We start from the raw sequence: 27,823 nt of genomic DNA, 5'->3' as shown, positions 1-27,823 counted from the left end.
GTTTCAAGAAAAACACACCTACTCAGGAGAGGCAGAAGAGTGGAGTGGTAGGAACTTTAATGCCACATTCCCGGGATTTGAATCCTGATTCTGCCACTGACTGGCTGTGTGACCACAGGCAAATAATTCTCTCTGAGCCTTAGTTTCCTCATCCTTCAAAAAGGGTTAACAACACAGGACTCAATGAGCTAGAATCCATCAAAAGTTTAGAACAAAAGCAGCAAGAGAAAAGCAGTAAATTACCTACAAGGGAGCACCCATAAGACTGGCAGCTGATTTCTCAAAAGAAACTATGCAGGACAGAAAGGCTTGGCACAAAATATTCAACATGGTAAAAACTCAGGATCTACAACCAAGAATACTTTATCCAGCAAAGCTATCCTTTACAGTCAAAGGACAAGTAAAGAGCTTCCCAGACAAAAATAAACTAAAGGAATTTATCATCATCAAGCCAGTATTATAGGCAATGTTGGAGGGAATTCTCTAAGAAGAAAAAACATGTATCAAAAAAAAGAATCAAGAATGGTAATAACTACATTCCTATCGACAAGTACCTCAAATGGAAAAGAATTAAGTGCTCCAACCAAAAAATAGAGTGGCTGAATGGATAAGAAAACAAGATCCCTACATATGCTGCCTACAAGAGACTCATTTCAGATTAAAAGACACACATAGACGAAAAGGAAGGGGATGGAAAAAGATATTGCCTTGATGGACCTAGAGAGTATTGCGCTGAATGAAATGGGTCGGATAGAGAAAGACAAATATCGCATGATTTCACACACATGTGGAATCTAAAGAACAAAATCAACAACATCAAAAGTGGAAATAAACTTATAGTTACAGAGAATATTTAGAAGGATACTAGATTGGGAGGGGGTTGGGGGACAAAATAAGACAAAGGGATAAAGAGGTACAAATGGATAGTTACAGAATAGACAGGGAGATGTAGAGTGTAGCAAAAGGAAAATAGTTGATAATGTTGTAATAAATATGTAAGGGAGAAGAGAGGTGATCACTTTGCGAGTTATGTGGATCTCTGATCACTATGCTATACAGCTGAAACTGGTATATTATTGTATGCTAACTATAATTGAAAAAAACTCATTGAATTGTATAAGCAACTAATTGTCTATATGTCAATAAAGATGAAAAAATAACAACTGGATATTACTTGGCCATAAAAAAAGAATGAAATCTTACCATTTGTGGCAACATGGATGGACCTAGAGGGTATTATGCTAAGCGAAATAAATCAAAGATAAATACCATATCATCTCACTTATACGTAGAATCTAAAGAACAAAATAAAGGAACAGACAAAACAGAAACAGACTCATAGATAGAACAAACTGATGGCTGCCAGATGTGGGGGAGTAGGGGGCTGGGTGAAAAGATTAAGGGATTAAAAAATACAAATTGGTAGTTACAAAATAGTCATGGGGATGTAAACTACAGCATAGGGAATATAGTCAATAATACTGAAACAATTATGTATAGTGCTGGATGGGCACTAGAATAATTTACTTTGTAAATTATATAAATGTCTAACCACTAAGCTGTAGACCTGAAACTAATATAATACTTTCAACTGTTATTGAAAAAAATATAATTCATAATGTTCAAAAAATAAAGAAAGAAAAGATAATAGGCCCCTCTATAATATATGTCCAATTTCCAGTTATCCTCACTGCATCTAAGCATCCCCAATTCAGCGGCAGCAGTTCCCACTGTAATTTCTGACCCATAGAGAAGAGCAATCATAGAGCTCTTCACGGATGCTGGGGCTCCTCTCACAAATTTACTTCTCAGTCATGGTAAAAGGTATCTCCTCTGAACTCCGTCCCCAAGGGTGTGTGAGCAGGTCTTACATGATAGACCCACTCCTACCAAACCACTCACCCTAAGCCTTTGGATCCTTTCCTCCACCATATAAGGCAGGTCTGGCATTTTAACTTCATTTAGTATAGGTCACCTTTTGGTCCATGCTTTAGCCAAACCACCAAATTGTTAGAGCCTTTTCTAACCCTTCAGGCTATAACAGGGAATCCAGAATCTCTGCGGAGTGCTTCTATATCAATAAATTTGGCCTGATCCAACTTTATGTTCCTTTCACTATTATTCCACACCTTTAATATCCATTCCCACACATATTCCCTAGATTTCTGTGTAAATTGAAAAAGAAAATCATGCAGTTTTTAAAGAATGCAGCACACCTCATGAGTCATCCTGTGCAGCTGAGCCTGGAGGGCCTGAAACTAGTTATAGGTCTAGAAGCAAATAAGAGTAGTAGGGGTTGTTCCTGAGGAGACTCAGCAGGGAAGAGTAGTAGGGGTTGTTCTTGAGGAGACTCAGCAGGGTCTTACAAGGCAATTATTTCAGGAAAGGCCATTAAAGGTTCCTCAGGCAAAGCAGGGTTAACTTCCTCAAATAGGAGCAGAAGGACTGCTTCTACTGGCAAACAAGACTGATAAAAATTTAGGGGTTCATTACCCCATTCCAAATTTGAGGATCTTATTCCTTCTCAACCAATGCCCTCATTTTAACAGCAGATACTGTTAAATCGGGACTTCATTTTACATTATAATTCAGCCACTTTGTAAGATGAGACTCGGGGTTTGGTTTTGAGCAATCTCAGCTCCACAGCCATAGGAGAAAAGAGTTTCTTTATAGTGGACACAGAAACTTTCAAGTCAATTATACAGAGCTTGAGCTGGGAAACTGAAAACCTAAGTGCATCCTTTTCTTTCCCCACCTTCTCCAGCAGAGTTAGGAGAAAGCAGTCAGTCCCAATATAATTGTTAATCTGACAAAAATGTTTTAAGTCATCAAATACATGATCATCCAGAACCCTTTTATAAGTACTTGAGTAGGAGTATCCAATGGTGACATTTTGTGTCTCTCTATTGTCATATCACAATCTGGACTATTAGTGCCCTCTCTTCACCACTGGAAATAGTTATTAGTGCCTTTAAATCTAATCAGATTCAAGAACCAATTCCAGGAACATTATAACCAAATCAGAAAAGTCACCAAGATCTTGTTCCTCTAGAACTACTCTCAGTACCAATATCTGAATCAGACAAGGTTCTCCAGAGATACAGAACCAATAGAAGAAAATATATACCTATATCTATGTCTACCTCTCTCTCTCTTTAGAAAAACAGATATTTCTAGCTATTAGAAATCTATTATTAGATTATTTATCTAAATAGATACAGATTTAAGGAATTGGCTCACGCATTTGCAGAGCTAGAAAATGAAATGTACGAGGCAGATATGCAGGCTGAAAACTCAGGCAGAAATCAATGCTGTAGTCTTGAGGAAGAATTATTTATTCTTGAGACACTTGAGTTTGAAATTTAGGCCTTCCATTGATTGGATGGATTGGATGGGGTCTACACATATTATTGAGGTTAAGCTCCTTCAAGGTCAATTGATTGTAGATGTTAACCACATCTTCAAAATACCATCACAGTTACACCTACATTAGTGTTTGATTAAGTTAGGTTAACATATAAAAGTAGTCATCACACATAATAAACTTAGAGATTTCTCAACCAAATTTTACTTTAAACTATAGAAAAGACTTTTAAACAAGAATATCTTGTGTGCTCCAAGAGGCAGTAAAATTTTAGGAGGGTACTTTTATCAGTGGACTGGAGAGACAGTGCTTCCTCCAAGAGTTTTTGGAGAAATAAATCTTCTATAAACCACCTCTTTCCCACCTTTAAGAACATCATTCTTAGTAAGCTATAACATTGCATCCACATTTTTTAAAGTGTTTATGTTTCAAAAATGCAATCTTCAACTCTATAACAGAAATCATGCTTTAATATTACAAGCCCAACTACTCTCGCTTTGAGAACTAATGACTTAAAAAGAGGGATGGTATCTACTAATCTGTTGCTTGCCTTTACTCTGACCAAAAAACCTTAAATTACTACTTTATTTTCACTCACTAATAAAGTATAATCCAAACCAGGAGAAATCCAAACCAGGCAGGGTAAGTGGGTGAATGATGGCTCAAATAATCAAAACGGTGCATAAAGAAATCTTATAAGTGTGTTGAAATAATTCCTGTCTGACCGTTTTAAAAAGATGAATTTTTAAAAATCCTTTCTTAGCAATTCATTCATTCAATAAGCACCCACTATGTGCCGGGCACTGTTCGAGGCACCTAGGTTAAACCCCTGAACAAAATGATGATCCTGTCTTGGTGGATCTCCCATTCTAGTAAGATAGCATTCTTGTCCAGCTATTTTCCCTCTGAACACAACAGCCCAAGCATTAAAAAATATCAAAACATTTTCTGAAAGTCTACTATGTGTCAGCCAAGTTGCAAGTCCGAGTTTGGCCTCCTAGCAGACACTATTTCATTATTAACATAGAATCTGGTCTCTGAAGCTAGACTGCCTGAGTCCAAATCTCAGTACCACTAATTCCCAGCTGTATGCCCTTAGCCTAGTTATTTAATGTTCATCTATACAACAAAAATAATCCTAACTATGCCACTGGATTATATAATTAAATGAGTTCAAATGTGTAAAGCATTTAATCTGGCATACAGACAGTACTAAAATACTAATTATAATTTTAATTCTGTTTCCAGAAAACCAGATATTACACATGCAATATGGGGAAAATGACATCAATGATAACATTAATTTTTATCTGGTCCGTTTACTCCCTCTATTATTACCATCTTTAAGAGTTCTTCTATTCTCAGCTAAATTTACATGACTTCCAGTTTGTTTTATGAAAACTACAAAATATGAGCTCTACATCTCATGCATATCAAGTTATAGTAGAGTCTGTATAAACACACAGTTAAGAGGCATATAATGTAATGAGAAAATTTCTTAAAAAGTCAAAGTTAGACTCATTTTCCCTAAAATTAAAACAGCAATATCTCAAGAAACTTTAGCATCAGAACCAGCAAATAGGGACTACATAATTGCCTAGTTCTAACGCGTGGATGTATAAATAGTGCGTTCAATTTCTAGGTCCTATACATTTGCAGTTGTCAATATTCATGAACTTAAGTTCTCAACCTAGACTCACTGCATTATAATAAAAATACAAGTCATCTGAAATTGATGGCTCATCCTTATTTGTTAAAAATAGGCCTCATTCTTGATCCAAAGTTTATAAAAGGTCAACAACCTCAGAAAGGTTAATGTCCACATGTTAGAAGTGACTCGATTGCAAAGTATATGCTGCAAATGCTGCCTTCCCCAAAGCGAAGTCTATTCATTAATATAACTATGCCTACTTACAAGTGGGCAGGCTAGTAAAACATATCTTCAAAGCTGCTTTTAAAGGGATCGTTTTTGTAAAGAATAACTCAAGATGGATCGTAAATCTGAACACGTTTTTTACACTCTTAAGGTGAGGAGGTGCTGAGGCACAATAACGTTAATATGCACACACATATTAATTATCTTAGTCCACATGTGCGGTTTGGACCTTAATCTCAGGTTGAAAGCCCTGAACTATGGAGCTTTCCAGTTTCAGTACAGTAGATACCTTCGACTCTCCAGTGGAAATCTGTGGGTATGGACAAAGAAAATGTTGTTTCCCCCAACCACTCCATAACAAAGTCCAACCAACACAGAATTCTACACCCTGAGGCGTTTCTCAACAGTAGGTATGGGAAGCTGCTTTCTCTTGAATCTGAGAGCTGAGAAAGGCCTCTCTGGAAGGAGGTACGGCACTGCGTCCCAAATACGGCGATAGGGAATGACCTGCTAGTCCCTAAGAAGTAAGATGTTGCTCGTTCTTAAAACAACTCAGAGAGCGGAGGTGCACAGGCCCCTCCTCAGCAGGCTTCCGAGGAAAAGAGTGGAGTGTGAAGGGTTACACCGCAGAAAGCTGAAAAGTCCCAAAGGCAGGATCTGCTAGGACACTGGTCCAACAGAGAAAGGCGGGGGTGACCTCTTTCGGCAGCTTCGCGGGGGGCGGGTAAGGGGACGGGAGAGTGTGGACCCCCGCCCTGCAGGCGGAACCTTGCCACAGCCCAAGGAGCGGTGAGAGCCGGGCAGCTGTCGGGTTCGCACCGGGGTCTGCTCCCCAACGTGCACGGGGTTGAAGGTGCCCTCTCCACCCCTCCCGCTGCCCCTTAGAGGTCTTAGGCCCAGGATACCTCTTTGGACGTTGAAACCGCCGCCGCTTCAACGCACAGGCCGGACAACAGTTTCTCAGATGCCACGGCGGTGTCAATCAGTAGACTAACCTAACCGAGCGTGGGCCAGGGTGCTGGAACCCGCAAGTCTGAAGTGGACGCTCGCCTCCCACCACCCACAGCCCTACCAGCCGCGCCCACTAGCAACGTGCTCGCGACTGCCAGAGCGGGCTGGCGCGGCCCATAGCACGCCGCTGCGCGCGGCACGACGGGACTCGTAGTTCCGGCGCGAAGGTCGCGCGACACTACATTCTCTACGGAAAGGTGCGTCACGTGACCAGGACACGCTCCGGAAGTTGCGTAACAACATACGCGTAGCGCGGCTCGCCGCTTCCGCAAACAGAACTGTGGGTGACTGTATTGGTGAGTATGGCGGTGGAACCCCGGTCCTTCCTGTCTTTGTCTTTAGGTCATCCACCGGCGTGGAGATGGAAGGGGCACTCCGACTTCCGACCTAGGATCGCTTCGTATTAGCTCTGTGCCTTCAGTACCCGTCGCAGGGGTTTACTGTGCCTTCAGCGCGGAGCAAAATAGGCAATACTTGTAGGAGTCGACGTGTGCTGTTGCTCTGCCAGATCTGGCGAGTCCGGGCCCCGAGAAACCTGAAGAGCTGCATCAGGCCGTACCGCAGGGCCGCACTGAGCGGGCGGGTGAAGGAAGGGGATGTTAGATATGAAGATGCGTCTGTACGTCCTGAGCGGCGAATCAAAAACCTAAGCCAGAGGTTTAGTTAAGAGCTAGGCCGCGCCAATGACAGAAGAGGGTGAACTTGGCAGAATTCTCTACTCCCCTCTGCCGTGTCTTGGGCTCCCAAGTTGACCCCGTCTAGCTAACGATTTGGGGCGTAGAGCTTAAGCCCGTTGGCCTTGGCTGGCTGCTCCGTGGTTCTCTGAGAAACTGGAATGACTGACACGTGGCTTGCTTCAGAGATGTGACTGGAGAGAGAGGTCGAAATGCTTATTTGGTCATTAATTACATATCCATCTTGATGTCAGTTGACTCTGTTCCCTAAGCTCCTTCCTGGAGGATTGTGAAGTACAGTTCTTTTGCGTTTCTAGCTTATTCATTATACCACTTTGACGCTGGGTTTCAAACATTCTTACCCACATCTGCCATCATTCGGAATTTTTTGTAGTTTATTTTGACCAAATTGATTGTTTTTATGAAATCTTATTTGTGGAAATAGAGTTGCCTATAGATAAAATTCACACTTATTCGCAATACTAATTTCAGGAGTCAATCACAGCCAAAGATGATAAATCACATTGATCTATTTCAACTTAAAACGTATTTTTTGTTCCTTATCAGGAAATAAGTGGCAGAGAGAAGATAGGGATTTGATAATTCGGAGGACAGTTTTACTAATCATTTTAAGTAGTCATTCTGAAAATTACTTTTTTGAGTGATTTTTTTCCCCCACTCATTCAGCTTCTATTTTGGCATGTCTTAGTATTTTGCTGCCTCAACTTTGGGTAATGAAAGTTCACTTTCCTTGAGACCCTTCCCAGTTTATAGTGACTTGTTTTTTCCTATTCCCTTAAGCAACTTAATTTTATGTTGTATTTCTTTACTCAAAAGGTTTTTTTTACCCCCTCTTCATAACTTACAGGTTCAGAATTTACTGAATCTCACTGATTTTTGTACTTCTCTACCTTTTTCGTTTGTGTTGAATAGTACAGCCTAACATTTTAATAGTAGCATATAAGCTGTAAGTTTCTTGAAAGTGGTAGGAGTTCCATAAATTTGTTGAATGACAATAAATGGATCACCAGTAATAATTCCTGTCCAGTAGATAATTCACTTATTTCTCTTCCTGTCCCATTTTACACCTATGCCTAAGGACATTTGAAAGAGACTTAACAGTTATTAAGTTGCAGACTGAGTCTTGAAACTTCTTGTCCAAAGCCATTTCCACTCTCTTTACTTTCTACCTAATTCTGACGCCTATTACGAAATAAGGATTTCCGAAGTCAACTGTAAGTTTCCAGACTTTTCCTGTTCTTAATGCCCTTAGTGTCTCTGATTTTTTTTTTCAGTATTTCTAGGCCAAAATAAATACCTAACAGTACCACTTATAAGTATTTTAGTCCAAAGAATTTAAGTATTTATGTCCTGACAACTTAATTTAAAAAAAAATAATACAGAAACTGAAAGAAAAACTATTTGTGTTTAATCCTTAGTTAAACACAAGCTTTACCAATGGGATCTGTACACCTGTCAGGTACTTTAAACTTCTCAAGCCTTGAAATAAGATTAGACATAGCCAACTTCATTTCCTGTTTAACATTGATTTTCTTCGGTTCCACAAAAATCTCAGCTTCACAAAGTAATGTCATTGAAAGGAATGTAGTACAAGAACTAAGGGTATTGAGTAAGGATCAGAATACAAAAGGAACTTGTATACCTCTACTTCATTTGTTAGTTTTAATGCCAATAGTGAGTTTTACGGATAAGATTAGAAGTGTTTGGGGATTATAATTAATAGTCTCACATTAGCATATTCAGAAATTCATATTAATATGTATTAATTAACATTGTTTTCAATAGTCTCTACAATGAGATTTTTAAAATTTCCTAGTTGATCACTGAAATTAAATGGCTGGCTTCTGTTTAAAATTGTTTTAAAGTCTCAGCATTAGTGGTTTATAAGTAATATCAAATGTTTGCCATTTCAGTGTTAATGAAGTTGTATCATCTATTTAAGTAATCAAAAATGGAAAATTCTACAAAAGCAGAGGAATGTGAAAAGGTCTCTGACGAGGCAAAAGCATCAATAGTTTCAGAAACAGAGTCTTCATTTGGTATTAATAAAGACACAAATGCTCTTGGGACTGGGCTTTCTGAAAAGGCTTCTATCTGTGGGCAAGTAGATACACCCAAAAAGAGAAAAATGGAGTCTGCAGAAGATCTTGTAAAAGAGAGTACTAGTGAGGAAGACACTCCATCCAAGAAAAGAAAACTTGATGCTGGAATTGTCCCAGAAGAGAAAGGTTCTGGTGACAATGAAGGCATTTCAAAGAAGAGAAGAATGGAAACTGATGATTTTCCAAAAGATGAACCTTCTACTGGAGACGGCACTCAGAAAAAGAGAAAAAGAGAACTAGAAGATGTTCCTGAGAAGCAAAAAGTATGTCGAATGTATTTTCTTTTATTCATAATGAGATATGTCAAATTGAAATGTGGAGCAGCTGAGAAATAACTCATTTTACATAATATTAATAACAAAAATATTCTTTTTAATTAGGTATCTTAAGATAGAAAAAGCTTTTAACATACACTTTAATTATTTTTATTTAGGTGAAAGTTCTGATAATGAGATAGTTTGTATGTTATTTCAGAACTCATATTTGACTAGAACTTGAAAGCTAGTTGCCACCCCCTTTAATTCCCCGCCACTTCCACCCCTGACCTATGGATGTTGCCCTTCGCCTTAAGAACTGGATCTCTGAAGGCGTGGTGTCTCCTCCAACATACTCACTGTGCACCCGGGGCCAGGCACATCCAGGGGGTCTGGCACACCCCCAGGGTATGGGCAAGGACCCAGGACCTTCTGTGTGTAAAGCAGATGTGCTAACCACTACACTATGAAACCCCTGAAAGCTAGTTTTTATAGTTTGCTTTTTCTTAATGTTTTAAAAAAGACAAGAGTATGACTTTCAGATGATTTACCTTTTTTCATTTTTTATTAGGTGTTCATCTCTTTTTTGTATATGAAATAGTTGAGATTATCACTTAAAATGATAAATTCCAAAATCATACCCAGCTTTACATTCCTTTCTTTAATATAATTCTTTTAACTATATCGTTTCCAACTTTTTATTGGAGTAGTTACATACAATTTTAGGTAAGCAGTTGCAAAAGCCTGATATTTAGCAGAAATAGTATAAAGAAAGGGGCAGCAAGTCTTTTCATCTGGGAATACCATATTGTGAAGGAATCTGGATTTGGAAGGAAAGAGGACTTCAGTGAATGAGTAAAATTCTGCCATCAGCCATGAAGAAGAAAGTGGCAGATAAGCCATTCATTTGTCATTTGTAATGTGTGAATCTTTGTAACAAAGAGGAACTTGCATTATAAATGTGATTTTTAAACTTTTACTAGCAACAGAACCCTTTTCTCAAGTGAAAATCTTAAACCTGATATGTAAAGTAGGTAAAAGATGAATCACTGGTTGAACAGGAAAGTGGGGGATCTGAAACCCTTTACCTCCCATGGCGTTTTTGCTGAATGCTTGGCCTTTTAAGTAGGGACTACAAATTGAAAATGTTGAATTAGATTAATAGCAAATAACTATGGGAATCACTGACTCTGACTATAAAGTTCTAATCCCTTTGTATTATCTCATTTAATGCTCACCACTATTTTATAATAATATAATAAATATAACTTATTCCTGTTTTATTTTCTTATAGGAACCCCATCTATTGACTGGCATTTATTGAATTGAATAAATCAGAACTCTAGAAGAGTACTTGTTTTATTAAGACATTGATATCAAAATTATACAGATGAAAGATCAAGATGAAAATTTTAAACCTAGATATGTTTTTAAAAATAGGAAATGGGAAAACAAGTCTTATGTCTAATTATAGTTTAGTGGGATTTATGTGATTAATGCCATTGCTTAATGAAGTTTACCAATTTCAGTAGTATTTTATCCTTATATAGATCAGATGCTCTTTTAGTTTTATTTTTCCCATGTTCTGATTGTTAATTTTGTTCCTTTTCAGAACATAGAAGAAGGACACAGCTCAGCAGTGGCTGCCCATTACAATGAACTTCAGGAAGTTGGTTTGGAGAAGCGTAGCCAAAGTCGTATTTTTTACCTGAGAAACTTTAATAATTGGATGAAAAGCGTCCTCATTGGTATGATTGTTTTTTGATTTATGGTTTGGAATTTTTTATTTCATTTTATGACTCATTTTCCCCTCAGATGGTTAATCATACACCAGGTTACTACATCTTTAATTACCATTCATTGTCAAACCTTGGCTTTATAAAATTGGAGCCAAAACTAAAACTAGGCTGTTGAGAGAAATTCTTTTCATATTCACTTCTGGTTGACTACATAAGGTATTAATGAGTATTTAACAGATACTAAGTTGAAAAGTTAAACCAGGCTTTCAAAAAGTAGTGTGTATGCTCCTTTTATTCTTAGAATTAAGGTTACCTAGTGCTATTAAGTAATTATTCTGTTTTATGCTAATAGTTTTGGAGTGATGGCATATTGTTAGATTAAACATTCAGGTTTCATTCAGTCAAGAAAATGGGCAGTATTATTATTTTTTTATCTCTAGGCCTTTAATGAGTTGGTAAAGGTCATGTGTGTTGACTGTCCACTGAACTTATTTTTCTTGTATTAAGTCTGAGGAGAAATAAAGTTTATGTTGAGGATTGATGAAGACATTCAACTTTTTGGAGCCAGCATTTTATCTATGGAAATTCACCTTTGAAATTAAAATGAAAGTCAGTGGAGGAAATATGATTCAGGATATATTTATTGCTTTGTATATCTATTACATTAAATAGACTCTTAACGTGAGTTTAGAATTTGAAAAACCCAGTGTATTTTGAAGTTTTTCACAGTAGTATTTTGATTTTTGGTTTTTAAAAAAAATTTCATTTATTTATTTATTGTGGCGTTTTAGGTGTTCAGTTAAACAGTAAGCCATATATATACATTGCATTGTGTGTTCACCTCCCATAATTAGATTTCTGTCACCACGTATTTGACCCCTTTTATCCCATCTACCTCCCTCACATCCCCTTCCTCCCTACCCTCTGGTAACCACTAGACTGTAGTCCATGTCCATGAGTCTCTGTTTGTCCTGTTCGTTTGTTGCTTTTAGATTTATATCCTACATACAAATGATATGTGGTTTTCACCTTTTTCTGTCTGTTGTTTTTTATTATGAAGGTTTTTTTGGTTTTGTTTCTTAAAGCTAGCCTCAGGAAAAGTGAGAATGCTTTTTTGATTACATTGGAAAGACTAAAGTACTAATTATGGGTACTTTCTACTAGTTTTGATGATAATTTACTGACTTTTAAAGATAAATTAGACATTCTGAGTAGTATTACAAGTGTCAACTAGGTTCATTTTTTTTAAGCACATCTTAATATTACCTATCTCATTTTCGTTTTTTAAACTCATGTTTACAAAAATATGATTTATTTGCTTCTGCCAGATATCGAATAGAGTAATTTAATAAGTGTCAGCTTTCTTTTTTTTTTTCTTTTTTTTTTTAAGGTTAATATTATGTCATTTTTATTTTTTTATTTTTTTTAGTGTTATGTCATTTTTAGCCTGTACTTTTAAGGTACTCCTTGGACCCTGAAAGAAATTTCATTTCTTTCCTTATGCAGATCCTATAATGCAGATAACTTATCATTGGGTATTTTTAAATGAAGTGTCATTTATTCATGTATTTATTTATTAAAAGACTTAAGTCATACCTAGCAAAAATGTGTCCCAACACATCACGGTATTTTCCTTTTTCAGCTATTCCATCAACTCTCTCAGTGGGTGCTCTGCCATCTGCACCTGTCTTTTCTGGTCCTGTGTGGTATATGTCAAGCTCCCTCTCTGGCTTTTTTCTTTCTCAACACCCATTCTTTATCATTCGATTTCTCTTGTTGGTGCTTATAGCATAGTAAATAAAATAATTGAGTACTATTCTTGACTGTGATGAGGATATCTTTAAATGTTTCATGATGATTTCCCTTCTCTGTATGGAAATAAAGCGATTTTTATAAATCTTGTTTTTCACCTTTCATTGCTGTTTTTTATGCTATGTTTTTTAGATTCACAACAGAAAGTTAAATATGGACCACTTGTACTTCTATTGAAATTACTTTAAGATCCTGTGGACAGTAAAAGGCAGAAGCATTTATACAGAATATACTAGCAATCAAAATAGTACAGTCAAAATAGATCTAAGAATGCCATATTGTATCACGTTTTATAATTGCTGAATACTTCAACTGTAAGAATATTAAGATGTCTTTAACTGATATTTGAAGCATTTGGCTATTGATATATGGGGACCTACTGGATATTATTTGTTGGCTATTAATGTGATTTGGTAGATTGAGATGAAAGATTCCATTTTTATTTCAGGATGTTTAAGAACTCTGATGATAGTAAAATTAAGAGGTGTGTATAGTTTTTGACCAGATCTTGTATTTCTTTTGGTGGTAAAACTGACATCTTTTATGAAAATCAAGCACTCTTATCCCATAATTATTTTGATTAACTTAAATGTATAATAAGCTAATCACCTAGCTTTGGAAAGAGGAAACTACAAAAAGTTATGAATATTTAGTTTAATCATGAACAATTGTTGAGTCTTGTATTAATTAGAATTTAAAATATCTGCTATTTAATGTTGAATCAGATTCTGAAGATAACCTTCAAAAAGCTGTCTTAACTTTCTAAAATATCAGATATGTACCTTTTTCATCTTTAATGCTAGAGGATAAAATTAATTAACTCTTAGTCATATTTTGAAACATTTATGTAAAGTAATAAACTACTTAAATGAAAATATAATTCATATTACATTGTCAGGCAGCAGTTAATAGGTTATTAGGGGTACCAGGTTTTTAATAATTATGGAGAACGATTTATTATGACTTATTTCTCTCTTTTAGGGGAATTTTTAGAAAACTTGCGACAGAAAAAAAAACGTGATATCACTGTTTTGGACCTGGGATGTGGTAAAGGTGGAGATTTGCTCAAGTGGAAAAAGGGAAGAATTAACAAGCTAGTTTGTACTGGTAAGATAAATAATCATGTGGAAAAGAATAATTTTCAGTCAGAGAATGGAAAATAAAGATCTCATTATTATCAGCACAACACTAAAATATCTCAAGACAGTATATCTGGAGGCTACTCATGAGATGGGTGTTTTTAAACATAGGAGACTTTATTGATGGTGTTAGAGTATGGTTAATCGGCCTGGGATAACTTGCCCTTCCTGAAGCAATCAAAGATGATTAGAGTCATGTCTAAAGTACAAACTTGAAAAAATAGGACAGTTTCATCAACAGAAAGAATAATACAGTGGATTGAAACACATCAAATAAAGGGAAGTGGGGAAATCTTATTGTTTACCTTTGGAGGTTGCTAGAAAACTTACTCGTTCTTCTGAAATTCATAAATTAAGTGGGCAGGTGGAGATTGAGTATTTATCTTTCCAACTTTGTATGAGCCGTATTTCAAGGTAACCAAATGGTTGAAAGGGATATTCCTCTTTATTGAAAAATCATAATGAATAAATGCAGGAAGAATGATGAAAATCACAATTTTTCCACCCTTACTGAAATAATAGATCTAAGCAACAGTTATAAAAAGATGCTAAAGGTATTAGGTGAAAGAAACGTAATAACTAAGTGAATCAAGCACCTGAACCCACCAGTCAGTCTTAACACTAAAGTGGAACAAACAGGCATTATGTTTTTCGCATTGTTTTGAGTAATAGGAATTGCACAGCTCTACCTGTGAAGTATTGCCACAATCAGCACTTCTCAAAGTTTTTGGTTCTATGACCACTGTACACTCTTAAAAATAGTTGATGCCTATTTTTAAGAAAGTTTTTGTGTATGTGGTTGTATCAATTATAGAAATTAAAACTGAGAATTTAAGAAATATTTTTAATCCATTAAAAAAACAATTTAGTGAGAAGACCGGCATTTTAAAAATATTTTTTGCAAATCCCTTTAGTCTGAAATAATAAGAGACAACTGGATTCTTACAGCTGTTTCTGCATTCAGTATGTTGTGATTTGTTATTTTATTTGATAAGTGGTTATAAAATGAAGGAGTATTTTAATAGCTTTTCAGGTAATTGAGGATGTTCATCTTTGATACTACATCAAAACTTGACAAGCAGTAGGTAGTTCTTTAAACATCCACAGTATGGAATCTGAAACCATATTGATGAACTTTATGTATTCTGTTACATTTAAATTCATTGGTCTGTCTTGCACTTTGGATCTTTTGGCCTGAGAGATTTTGTAAATTTGGAAATTAATGTTAACTAAAGTTATGCATATCTTCTCTACGTTGACATCAAGAAATCATATTTGTTTAATATCACCACCAATCAGAAAAATAATGGCAAGATACCTAGCCCATGGTGGGTTGATGCAAGTTTTTCAGAATTGTAACTTTCACTTGAAAGTTCAAATTTTATCATTGGTAACAAATATGTCCGGTGTTTTCCTTGGTGTGAAAGACTTACTTTGTTCATTTTCAAGAAAATTTCTGCTAAATTACCAAGTCCGAAAAACCAGTTTGTCTGTCAGTGGTTTTATTTCAAGTGAAAACAATTTTCTATGAAGAAAGTGGCCAGTACAGTTCAAAATGCAATCACATCAGTCCTGTTCAAACTTTTTTGTACAACAAACGTTTTGTTACTTTGCATTTCATCACATAGAATATTAAAAAGATATATTAAAAGCCAAGATTTAATCATAATTTTTACTGCTTTATCTAGGATATTCTTCAATGAAACTGGTTTTTACCCCCCATGCTTGTTTATAATAGTGAATATAATTATTACTAGTACCATTTGGTGCTACTACCTTGTATTTATGATAAGGTCCAGCATTTTACCTACCATTGCTTTTGCGTCATCAGTGCAAATCTCAACATAAGGAAAAAGGAAATAACTTAATTTTTTTAAGTATAAATTTAATATTTCCAAACTTGGACATACAGTGTTATAATTCAAATTAGAATCAAACTTTCTGCTTTTCACTTTGAATAAGCATTTAAAAAGCATGATAGAACTTTTCTGTTATGGGTACCTACTGAGAAACCTATTAATGCCTTTTGAAAAATAATAGGACATTTACATTGAAACAAAAACTTTCTTTTTTTTTTGAAGGAAATAGAAAGTTTTTGCTTGTACTAAAGACTAGATTTCATGCCAAAATTTATCAGTTGAGATTAATGTTTAGATTTGTGCCCTCTTTGCATTTACATTTTCTCTCTGTGAGTCTTTGTTGACAGCTACTAATTAACCCCCTCCTCTTCCAGATATTGCTGATGTTTCTGTCAAACAGTGTCAGCAGCGTTATGAGGACATGAAAAATCGTTGTCGTGATAATGAATATATTTTTAATGCAGAATTTATAACTGCTGATTGTTCAAAGGTACAGTTTTTTAAAATTTTTATTTCTTTATATTTCTAGTTTGGGTAAATGATTTGTTTTAAAAATCAGCTTTTTAAAAATGCTTTGAAACATTAAAAACCTTAGAACACACGTTTTCAGTTTCAACTAGAAATTCTATTATAAGTTTTTAAAAATAATCCATTGAGTACTTCTGAGAATTTTTTGGTTTTAATAATTTGAACTTTTGAATTCACTTGTTGCTTTTCTGTTTGGATAAGATTTATTTTCCAGCATTTTGAAATAGAACTGAATTGAGGTTTTGTTCACCTCATAATTTATGAGAGTAGCTTCCCAACATATTAGAATCTGTTTATTTTTTTAACTTCTACCTGTTTCTGAGTTGCTTAACAACTGTGAAGTTTAAGAACTACAGAGATACTTGAATGGTAAAAGTCCCACCTTGATCTTTAGGGGTTTTGTCTGATACATTAGCTCATTAAGCTATTATAGATACCTTTATTCCTACACATGTTGTTTGCAGTTTTGAAAGTGAGAGGAACAGTGGTAGTATACTGGGAGAACGTTGAGAACCTTAAAAAATACTAGTATGTATATATTTTAAATGTCCGTAAGGCCAGCTTTATGGGTTTTTTTTTAACCTAAGTTATTCATTGTCATTTTAGTTTAGCTTTCAAGTAAAGCCAAATAAAAGGATCAACTCCTTTAAATGCCATCTTTGATTAATATATTTTAACATGATTTCAGAATTCCTAGTTTTTAAAATTACTATGAAAATGGGGTTCAAATTCTGTTGAACAAAAGTGAAAATTATTTCATTATGACCCTTGTTATATATAAGAGAAAGAGTAGGTTGAAGACTATGAGGAAAAGGATAGGTAAGTTGAAGGGCATGTCTACTTTTATTTTAAGGACCCTAATTCTAGAAATTAATTTATTAAAAAGTTATTATGTTATACTTCAAAATCTTATTTTAATTTGCTTCAGGAACTTTTGATTGACAAATTTCGTGACCCAGAAATGTGCTTTGACATCTGCAGTTGTCAGTTTGTCTGTCATTACTCATTTGAGTCCTATGAGCAGGCTGACACAATGCTCAGAAATGCTTGTGAGAGACTTAGCCCTGGAGGCTATTTTATTGGTACCACTCCCAATAGTTTTGAACTGATGTAAGTACTTTCAAATATATTGTGATTTACAAAATGCTCAGTATTAAGGTTATTTTCAAGTAGCAAAAGTTTGTCAAAAATTGAGTTTTTATAGAACATATCATGTTGATCTTATAAGGGATGAACATTTTGATAATGTATTTGAGTAAGTACTCATAATTTAAGTTAAAAAGACAGATTTATGGATGAGCCTTTAAAACATCTTAATGTGTAAGTTGAAAGCTGATATTACATTGAGCCAGAAGTCGTAGTGCTGGACAAAGTGCAGATTAGTTTCTGAGGCATAGAGCATTAACCAGCTGTCATGATCGCGATGCCTACCTCTAGCCTAATTTTATTATGAGTGAGATTGTTAATAATAGTTTAGTATTTTGCTTCTTAAAAATAGCTCAAATTCAATTAAAAAGCTAATCAATTGTCTTTTTAAAACTGTATCATGTAGTTTTTCATATGTATAATCTGATCAAAATAAGTCTGAGCTAATAACAATTTTAATCCTTTTATTTTGTTTTGGGGATAACATTATAGAAGACGCCTTGAAACTTCAGAAACAGAATCATTTGGAAATGAAATATATACTGTGAAATTTCAGAAGAAAGGAGATTATCCTTTATTTGGCTGCAAATATGACTTCAACTTGGAAGGTGTTGTGGATGTCCCTGAATTCTTGGTCTATTTTCCATTGCTAACTGAGTAAGAATGTAGTTAATCTGTTACTATTCTCTTTTTGCCTTCAGAGAGAACAAAAAGGGAAAAAAATAGATATTTCTCATCATTCCTTATTTTATAGGGGACTCAAAGAAAAAGTATAATATTGTTATAAAAAAGAAAAAAAAAAAAAAAGACTAACCTCAAATCTAGGGTTAGTACCATACAGATTTACTTATTTAGTTTTCTTTTATTCCTGGAATTATTTTTGTATCCTGTGGGTAAGAAAGAGAGCCCATTACCTTCAACTTGTGGCAGAAAATACATGACATTGCATAAATAACCTGACATAACTGCTTAGTAATTTAGGAATATAAAATGAATCTTCCTGTTGACAGGGATGGATAGTTAAAATATTACATTCACTATAGCTTTGAAATCACCTGTGTCTCACAGGCAGTGTTGATAATAAAATCCCGATTCAGGAATCTGTTCACTCATACACCTGAATTCCTAGGAGTCCTGGGGACTCCATAGACACTGGGAAAGTTGGAGTACCAGACTTCATCGGATGAGATTTCAAAGGCCTTATGAGACACCTTGATCTTGGGGTTTTCCTTGATAAAGAGATTGGAAGAGTCAGCTAAAATGTAGGCCATGTCACAGTTGACTGAACTCAATTTTAGATTTTTTTAAAAACAAAAGTCTTTTTAACTGGAGAAAAAAAAAAGCTTTATTATCTGCTTGCTTTTAGTTGGTGATTATTTGAGTTGTGTCTTAGCTTGTAAAATTAGGGGTATAGGATTTTCAAGAGTTCTATAATGTATAAGAAATTTATACAGTAATATAAGAAAGTTAAGTAGAGTGAACATGAGGAAAATACTATGCACAATTTATAAATACAATCTGTAAAATTAAAACATTTGAATCACACTTTTGTTCTTAAAATTAGTAAACTTTTAGGAAGTGTTATTGCTTTTCAGCTTTAAAAAAGAAGAAATTAAACATTTATAGTATGTTGTTTCATATGTTTAATATGTTAGCTTGGTGTTTTTGATTAACAAAGTTGGTGATTTTAGTTTAACTTTTTTTTAAAAGCTGAGCAAGCACTAGCAGTCCTTTCTACTTAAATTGTATAGTGATAATAGACAAAAAGTTACAAATCATAACTTTATTTTTTATTTTTTTAGGCGAGGCAACCCTTGGTTGACCTCATAAATTGCAAGGACTTTGTCAGCTTACAATCCCTTATTTTTTTAATTTTTTTTTTTTTTCCCCTGCCTACAGCACCTGGTCTTCCCAGGTGGTCTCCCATTCAAGTACTAACCAGGCCCAACCCTGCTTAGTTTCCGAGATCAGACAGGATCAGGCTTGTTCAGGGTGGCATGGCTGTAGACCAAGTCATCACTTTAATATCTAAATTTTTAAAAAACTATTTATCGAAACAGGTATTCATTTGGTGAGACAGAATCCAAAAACGCATAGGGTTTTTTGAGATGCCATTTTGCCATTTCATTAAGAAACTGAACAAAAATATAATTAGCTCTTATATGGCAAACCAACTCAAATTGGTCAAATTGAGTTTCAGTGCTTTGCAATTATGACATTCCTTAGGTATAAAACTTGGTTTCATTTTTAAAGGCTTATTTTGGAGACTTATGATAGAAAATGAACTGCCTGGAATAGAAGAGACTTTTACCTTTACTCATACTGTCTTTCCATGAAGGGCTAACTCAAATTACAGGGAATTCTATCTTACATATGCCCTTTACATACAAATCTCAGAGGCCTGCAAATGTTTTCCTCTATCCTATCTCCTGAGCTGTCACCTCACAAGCCTTCCCATGTACCCGTTCAGGGTTTTTCCCCCTTTTTTCCTTTCCTCTTTTACCTGCTGCCTGAAATCATCCCCACTCTCCCTCATATTGTCTACAGATATATAGTTAAAAACTTTGACAAATAGTGAAAAAAGTCAAAACACAGTATAACATGGAGACCTAATATAATTGAGGATTTAAGGTAGCCATCTGTGAAGTGATGTTTAAGTCCGAATCTAAAGGATGAATAGGAGTTGACAGGTTAAAGACTGGAAGGAAGAATCTTCCAGGCACAAGGGACAATATGTATGAAGGCCCTGAAATGATGCTGGAGAAAAGCCATTGAAGTATGCTTTATAGTTTGATGGAGAGGGTGTAGTGGCATGTTGAATACAGTGGGCAATGGAGAAAGGGAGATGACATGGAAAACTCCCAGGATGTCTAGCATGAATCATTAGAGGAATTTAGTGAAATAGAGTGGCAGAGGGACAATCTAGTGGGGTTCAACCTTGGATATGGAAACTTGGAGAATGCCTGTGGCACATCCTGGTGGAGATTTCTAGTAAGCAGTGGGACAAAGAGAGCTGAGCACAGATAGATGTTGGCATTCTGGGTAAAATCAGGGAGAGAAAATGAGTAAGATGTTGGGCCACACTCTTCAGAACCTAAAATTTAAAAGTTGTGTAAAAGAAACCCATGAAACAAATTGAAGAAGCAGCCCAAGTTGTAGGATAAAAATTAGTAGTGTATCTTGCCATAGAATTCAAAAGAAGAATCTTTTAAGGGAGTTGGCAGCTGTTTTCAATGCAGTTGTGAGTAAAATGGAATCAAAAGTGTTCCTTATAGATATACATTTCCATCTTACAGCCACCTTTTCATTTTACTTCCTGACCCATTTGTTACGTTAAAAGAGAGAGCTAACTGTGACCCATTGACATTTAAAAGGCGTATTTTCTTATGGGCATGGTTAGTGGTATGTTGCTTGTCATTCATTTTGCATCAGTTTATTGTGAATATATGAAGGAGATGGTAGCTTTTTTATTTAAGCCTAGAAAATGTCACTTGTGTGAAAGTAAGCGATCAAGGAATTACAAACATTTTGGAAGCCTTTTCATTAAATAATCTTTTTTGGACAGAATGGTGAAGAAGTACAATATGAAACTAGTCTACAAAAAAACATTTCTGGAATTCTATGAAGAAAAGATTAAGAACAATGAAAATAAAATGCTGTTAAAACGAATGCAGGCCCTGGAGGTAAGTATTTAGAAAAGCTGTAAAAATTCCAGATTATGGTTAACTTCTTTTGATGCTGCTGAGATTCTTTTCAAGGCCATTTAGACACTTAATGTTAATATAAATTACATAGACTATAACTGCTCTAGGCTCTTCAGCACCTAGGACAGAGCTTGGTACAGAAACTTTTCAGGGTGGAAGCTCATTAAGTAGTTGAATGAGTGAGTGAGTGATGCTGTCATCCAATTCTATGGAGTGCTGTTTTAAAATAGGATTTTTCAACCTCAGGACTATTGGCTGTTTGGACTGGATAATTCTTGGTTATGGGGGCTGTTACATGCACTGTAGGATGTTTACCCACTAGATGCCAGTAGCACCTCTGCAGCCAGTTTGACAGCCAAAAATGTTTCTAGACATTGCCAAATGACCCCTGGGGTGCAAAATCATTCCCACTTGAAAACCACTTCTTTAGAATAATGCCCTTTGGTTGCATCAGTAATTTAAAACCTTCCTGGCCAGCATCCAAGACAAGGTCATATCATGTATAATTTTGTTCTTTGGTGACTGTCTAGCAAGATTCCGATTTTTAGACTATATTGGTGCTTTAGACATGTTTTAACTCCTGGACTCCTCTCTACTTACCCTAATGCAGTAGTGAAGGTAGTCTATACAAGCTTTAAACACAGCATACAGCCATTAATTAGTTTTTCTTATGTATCTTATCAGTGTTTTTAATTGGACAGATCATGAGCATTTTTGTTATTGATTAACAATCATATTAATCAAAAAGTCATTAAAAACTTTTTAAAAGTATTTTAAGCATACTCTTATACTCATACTTACCTCTTGAAGCAGCCACTTTTCCTATTCTTAAATGGGCAATCTGAGGCTTAGAGATGATAAATGACTTGTTAGAGGTCACTTGGTTATTAACGTTTAGATTTTCTTCAGTTTTTATAGGTGGTAGTCCAACAAAAGTCTCCTGTTGTAGTTACGTCCCTCCTCCTCCCTACCACTCATTTTGAATGGGAGGGTCTTTAAATCTTTAATTGTCTTTTAAAACCAGTATTCACTAGAATGTTATATTCTTCTTTGATTATATTTTTTTATATTTTAGAATTAGGAATGTTTGTATTTGCTTTATAGTAGGAGGAAAGGCTTGTTTGTTTTGAGAGAGGAGAAAACCAGAGAAAGTGTGTACATAAGTCGCCACACACATACATGCCTTTAGTATATCATCCTTACTTCTTGGTGCTTTGTATGTTCAATGATCAGTTGTTTATGCTTTCTCTTTGCATGTGGGTAATGAATTGATTTGTGTAATTTATTCAAAAATATATGTAGACAGTGAGATATGGATAACAGGGTCCACTTCAGGGATCTTATGACATATTGAGGAAATAAACATACAAGCAAATAATTTAGTACAGTGTCAGAATTGCCTTAATGAGGAAATAAAGTGTAGTGAGTATATAAAAGGGTCTTTAATGAAGAAAATGGACTGTAAAAGTAAAGGCAGAAGCGTGAAAGCAGAGAATGTTTGAAGAATACTGATAACTATGTTATTTCTTAACACAGTAGTTCTCCAGTCCTTCTCCTCCCTTACCTGCCCTTAAGGACATGACCTATCACTGTGGCTGGCTGGGGACATACATAAGCAGTAATAGTGTGTAGTTTGAAGAATTCCTTTGTTGTTTTTTTTCCTGCTTCTTCACCAGGTCACTTCTGCAGGCCTGTAAAGAGTGGGAGAGGACATGACCAAACTAGTGTGAGAACATGACTCAGGTAGCAGTATGAAAGATGGTTTAGAGGGATGTTAAGACCAAAAGCAGAAAGAGCAGCCAAGATGATATTACTTTAGTTCAGGTCAGATTGTATCCTGATCTGTTCTCTGATGTTTGCTATAAAAGGTCTTTTCCAAAAGCTGTCAGCCCTCAGCTGGCCCGGAATTTTAGCAGTAGAACCAGTAAAACTGCTCTACTCTCTTGGAGCAGTGTAGCAGATAGAAGGAAGAATGAAAAGACGTAAGCCAGCAACTGTAGTTATAAAGTCCTGACCTGTTTTCTTTTTTCTCACCTGGGAACAGTTCTGGAATAGACATACATTTTGGCAAGTTTAGTAAAAACAATCAGTTTTACAGCTATATAATCATATGTTATTTGGTCTTTTAAAGTGATCAGTAGGGGAGAGAAACTAGATGTCCAGTGACAGGCAAATAATCATATGGAGGAGTCTCATTACACTGTTAACTTGAAAAAAATTACAGCAGAATAGTTTGGTAGTCATTGAAATTAAACTTTTGAAGCTTTGTGAAGCAGTGAAACCACAAGACATGGGATTGAAGGTTCAAAAGAACTTAGTGATCACAAGTGTTCTGTTTTATATCCCTTGTGTTAAGATGTGATAAAGAATCTAACAGAATGGAAGTCCAAAAAGCCAAATACTTTTTAAACAACAAATAGGTAAATTTCTAATGCTTGAACTTTAGGATTTTTATAAAACAAAAGGGGAAAAAAGATAACAAAGTAGACATTTCTGGATCATTTTCTTAAAAATGCGTCAGGGAAGTTTAAAGTTATTCCTTGCTAGCTGGTTGGTTATAAGAATTCAAGGGAGTTTTAAAGAATATATAATTTATAGAGTAGATGGTTGTTATATTTAATATTCTATGTAACTTATGTTTTTAATTCACATGTATTTACAAAGCATATTCTTCATAGTGTAAAGAGAAATTAGTTAAAATGGTTTAAAAATAATGTTTGAGATAATTTGAATAAATATTTGGTCAGCATACCCTTGTGTGTGTGTGGCCCTTAAGATTTTGGAGGCTGGATTATTTTCCTTATCTTCTTAAATTCGCAGGGTTCTCTGTTACTTGAGTTTTTCATTAGTATTGTTTCTAGTTGCTGTTCTTGCCTTCCATGGCTACTAAATTGCTATAATGCTCAAATTAATATTTATCTCTTCCTTCAGCTTTGTGTTGTAACAGAAAAAACCTTTGATGGGAGGCAGAGATGCAAGTGTTTGCTGCTAAGTAGTCCTTCGTGGTGATTAGTTTAGTCCAACTGTAAATATTCTATGATTATGATCAAAGTTGACCATAACAACTACTTTGTTAAAAGGGGATTCCCTCTAACCATTTTTTTCATATTTCATAAGTATATGTAATTTGTATTCCTGAAGTAATACTTAGGGATTATTGTGTTAATTATTTTATTTCAGTGATTTAGTGTGTTTGATTCTGGATTGTAAATTTCAGTGTAGTAACTAGAAATTTCACTTGCTTCCCTAGCCATATCCTGCAAATGAGAATTCCAAACTTGCCTCTGAGAAGGTGGATGACTATGAACATGCAGCAAAGTACATGAAGAACAGTCAAGTAAAGTTACCTTTGGTAAGTTCTCATTTTTAAACATTTTATTAAAAAGTGAAAAACACATATATGGAAACTTAGGGAAGTATTTCACTGATTTACAGAACTTGGGTTCACTGAGTTACAAATCAGATACACATTAGTCTGTTTCCCCTAAGTTATGACTTTTTATAACCATAGAGAATAAAATAAAATGTACTTCAGTGAACTGAGAATGGAGTGCTATATCATTATATCTTAACCCAAGTACTAATAACTCATGGTGTTCTGTAGATAAAATTCAGGGGCTCATGAACTTAGATGGGGAAAACTGAACATTTTTATTTTCACTGACTTCTATGTGGAAATTTATATTTTCTTGAATTATGAATGTAACAATACCACTGTTATTATCTGTAGGTGTGACTTTGTCATTGATAGAAATTACAGATATTTGGGTAACATATTTCTGCTGACATCATAGAATATTGTTTACATTCATCACTTTTTCAATATTGCATTAGTTACTTGTCAGTATATTTTGTTAGTAAATGTATGTGCAAAGTGGCACATATATTACAATATCAAATGTTTTATAATTTATTTCTTTTGCATGATATGTACTCTATTTTGTGATTCCATTGTGAAAACACAAAAATCTTATTTCTTCCTGCAGGGCTAATTGATGTTTTGAGATGGGCATTTTTATTTTTTCATTTTCCAAGTTAAATATACAAGATAGATGCTTTTTCCAGTTACACACACACAGATACCCTCTTTACCGAATTCACCCTTCGGCTGAGAATCAGTGGTTAGAGAATTTGGCAGGAGGGCAAAAGTGTTCAGAGATGGTGTTAAAGGTTAATCTCATTGATTTAGTTTGCATGGTCAGATCACAATATTTACTGTAAATTGTATATTTATTTATAACAAAGATAGGGTTGTTTGAGCACCTGTGTCCATTATTGAAAAATTGACCCTTGAACAACATGGGGGTTGAGGCTGCTGACCCTTGCACACTCAAAAATTCATGTATAACTTTTGATTCCCCCAAAATTTAACTAGTAATAGCCTACTGTTGACCGGAAGTCTTACCAATAACATAAACAGTTGATTAACACATGTTGTATGTGTTATATAAAGTAAGCTAAAGAAAAGAGAATGTTATTAAAGTCATAAAGAAAATACATTTACAGTATTTATTTGAAAAAATCCACAGACCAGTGGACCCATGCAGTTCAGATCCATGTTGTTCAAGGGTCAATTGTACTTCCACGTTCCATCTAAAATTTTCTTTTTTGTTTTTATAATTTTAGGGAACCTTAAGTAAATCAGAATGGGAAGCTACAAGTGAGTATATCATCAGCGTAGGTTTACTGACATTTTCAAAGATTGCTTCAAGTGATCATTAAAATTTGAAAACTTTAGAATTTTTCTGACACGTATTAGGTTGTATGTGTGTATTTATGTTTACACAAAATTCCTATTATATCTAATCCCCCCTTTCTTGCGCAGCTGTTTAGTGCCAAGAGAAAATATATGCAAGATGTTACTTAACATAAACTTTCACAAGTATTCTTAAACATTTTCATTGCCTACTCATTACTATATAGCCATCTGTGTATTTGATGTCTTTACCTCAGATTTCTATCAGAAAATTTGACTTGTAGAACACTTCCATGTATTTTATTTTAATTCTGGCTACTCTGACGTTGTCAGTGAAAGCAGAAGAAATAGAACATTTAGTAAAGGCGCAGTGAGCACGATATTTTACAGGAGTGGGGACAGGCCTTATAAGCAGACATTCTAAAGTGAGGTATCTATCTTTGGAAGTCAGAGGCCTAGAAAATCTGTAAAATCCTGTGGTTCTTCAGCAAATGGATGTTGAGGAAGTCAGCTCCCACAGCCTCACTGTTAAAATTATGATAATACCCTTATGTTGCCACAAGGACTTTAAAGGTAGTTCCCACTGTTTATTGAAATATTTGCTGATTATGTTGAAGTCCCAAGTAATCACAGACAATCCATTTGGTAAACATTGAGTGTTGACTTACATAAAGTTCTATGAAAGGGCTTTGGGGGTTAAAAAAGTAAACAAATTATAATCTCTGCCTTCTAGAAGTGTTCTATCTAATGGAAGAAATGGACACAAATAAATGCAGTAGTTAGGCAAACAGTTTTAAGTGCTAAAGTTATTGTAAGGGGAAAATAGAAGGAGAGTTTAATAAAAACTTATGAAACCCAAAAAATAATACTTATTATTATTGAGTGCCCAGGTACTATTTTAAGTTTTTCATATATTATAGCTCATTTAATCCTTACAACTTTATGAATCGACTGCTATTTATTATATCTCCTTTGCACAAGCGAAAAAGCAGTTAAATAACTTGGGTAAAGTCACAGAGCTAAGGTCACTCATAATCATGGACTCATGGAAGCCCATATGGAAGGACAGTTTCTTAGGACTTGCCGAATTGGATAGAAAAGAAAAGGAAAGAAGATAAATAGAGCCAACATTTTGAGCTTATTTGTCTCACAATATTGGTACCCTTAGTAGAAATGGGATTGGAGGATGTATTAGAGACATAATCTTTGACAAACTGAGATGTGTGTATAAACCTACACATTTCATTACTTTCCCCAAACTGGAAATAGAGTAGGTATCTTAGATATGCTACCCGTCCCATACAGTGTGATGGAAAACAACTTTGATCAAAAGTCGTGATGGTATGATGCCCATAGCTTAGAGCTGTATTTTTATATTAATTGTGGACTTTAGTGATAAAATACAAGTGAATTAGCTGGCCCCAGACAGTTGAGGAAGAGATGCTTAGAGATGGGAAAAGCAATACAAGAAGAGTAGTATTCAAATGGCAGCCAATATCTAGCACTCTGGATCAACCAGCTCTTTGATAAGGTATCCTGTTCTAAGCTGGAGGGCTTTGTGGGCTGGCAAGCATCTTGCCTGGTGTCACAGTTTAATAAATACAAGCAGTTATATTTTGAACTCCTACTGGTCTAAATCATAAAGCTCTTTTTACCATGGCCTGCTGCTCCTCTAGAAGATGCTTTAAATGTGAATGGAGAGTAGAGAATTGTTGCTGATTTGCTTTAAAAGTAGTTCAAGATTTGCTTCTTTAAATCCCAGTTTAAATTCCTACACAAAAGGCATTTTATATATGAGTGAAACTTGGAATGTTTGAGTTAGAAAGGCAAGTTATTAATTTGCTTCTCTGAAGTCAGAAACTGCATCTTAGGGGTTTTAAATGACCCTCAATGAGGGC

The 27,823-nt window shown here is 35.1% G+C and overlaps 2 protein-coding genes and 1 non-coding gene across 6 annotated transcripts in view; 1 reads left to right on the top strand and 2 right to left on the bottom strand.

The window, feature by feature from the left end:
• FAM210A (family with sequence similarity 210 member A) overlaps positions 1-6,345 on the bottom strand; it is a 33,123-nt gene extending 26,778 nt beyond the window's left edge. Inside the window, exon 1 of one of the 2 annotated variants that reach the window (XR_003045513.1) lies at positions 6,146-6,345. The gene's annotated coding sequence lies outside the window, so the exon portion shown is untranslated. The remainder of the gene's footprint in view (positions 1-6,145) is intronic. The other variant, XM_006909207.3, reaches the window with a different exon arrangement.
• Positions 6,346-6,441: 96 nt separating this feature from the next.
• Positions 6,442-27,823, top strand: part of RNMT (RNA guanine-7 methyltransferase) — a 27,277-nt gene continuing 5,895 nt past the window's right edge. The window contains exons 1-10 of one of the 3 annotated variants that reach the window (XM_006909205.3): positions 6,442-6,547; positions 8,860-9,311; positions 10,915-11,050; positions 13,835-13,960; positions 16,226-16,341; positions 17,308-17,489; positions 18,018-18,182; positions 21,091-21,208; positions 24,480-24,581; positions 25,856-25,889. In XM_006909205.3, coding sequence (XP_006909267.1) covers positions 8,898-9,311; positions 10,915-11,050; positions 13,835-13,960; positions 16,226-16,341; positions 17,308-17,489; positions 18,018-18,182; positions 21,091-21,208; positions 24,480-24,581; positions 25,856-25,889 — 1,393 coding nt within the window. In that variant the 5' untranslated portion in view covers positions 6,442-6,547; positions 8,860-8,897. The other 2 variants (XM_025044885.1, XM_006909206.3) reach the window with 2 other exon arrangements.
• On the bottom strand, positions 19,416-19,534 carry LOC112477614. The gene has a single exon (XR_003045516.1). It is a non-coding gene; the product is annotated as a 5S ribosomal RNA (ribosomal RNA).

This window comes from Pteropus alecto, unplaced genomic scaffold (assembly GCF_000325575.1).
Source record: "Pteropus alecto unplaced genomic scaffold, ASM32557v1 scaffold233, whole genome shotgun sequence".
Lineage (NCBI taxonomy): Eukaryota > Metazoa > Chordata > Mammalia > Chiroptera > Pteropodidae > Pteropus > Pteropus alecto.
This window is presented reverse-complemented; position numbering and strand designations above follow the sequence as displayed.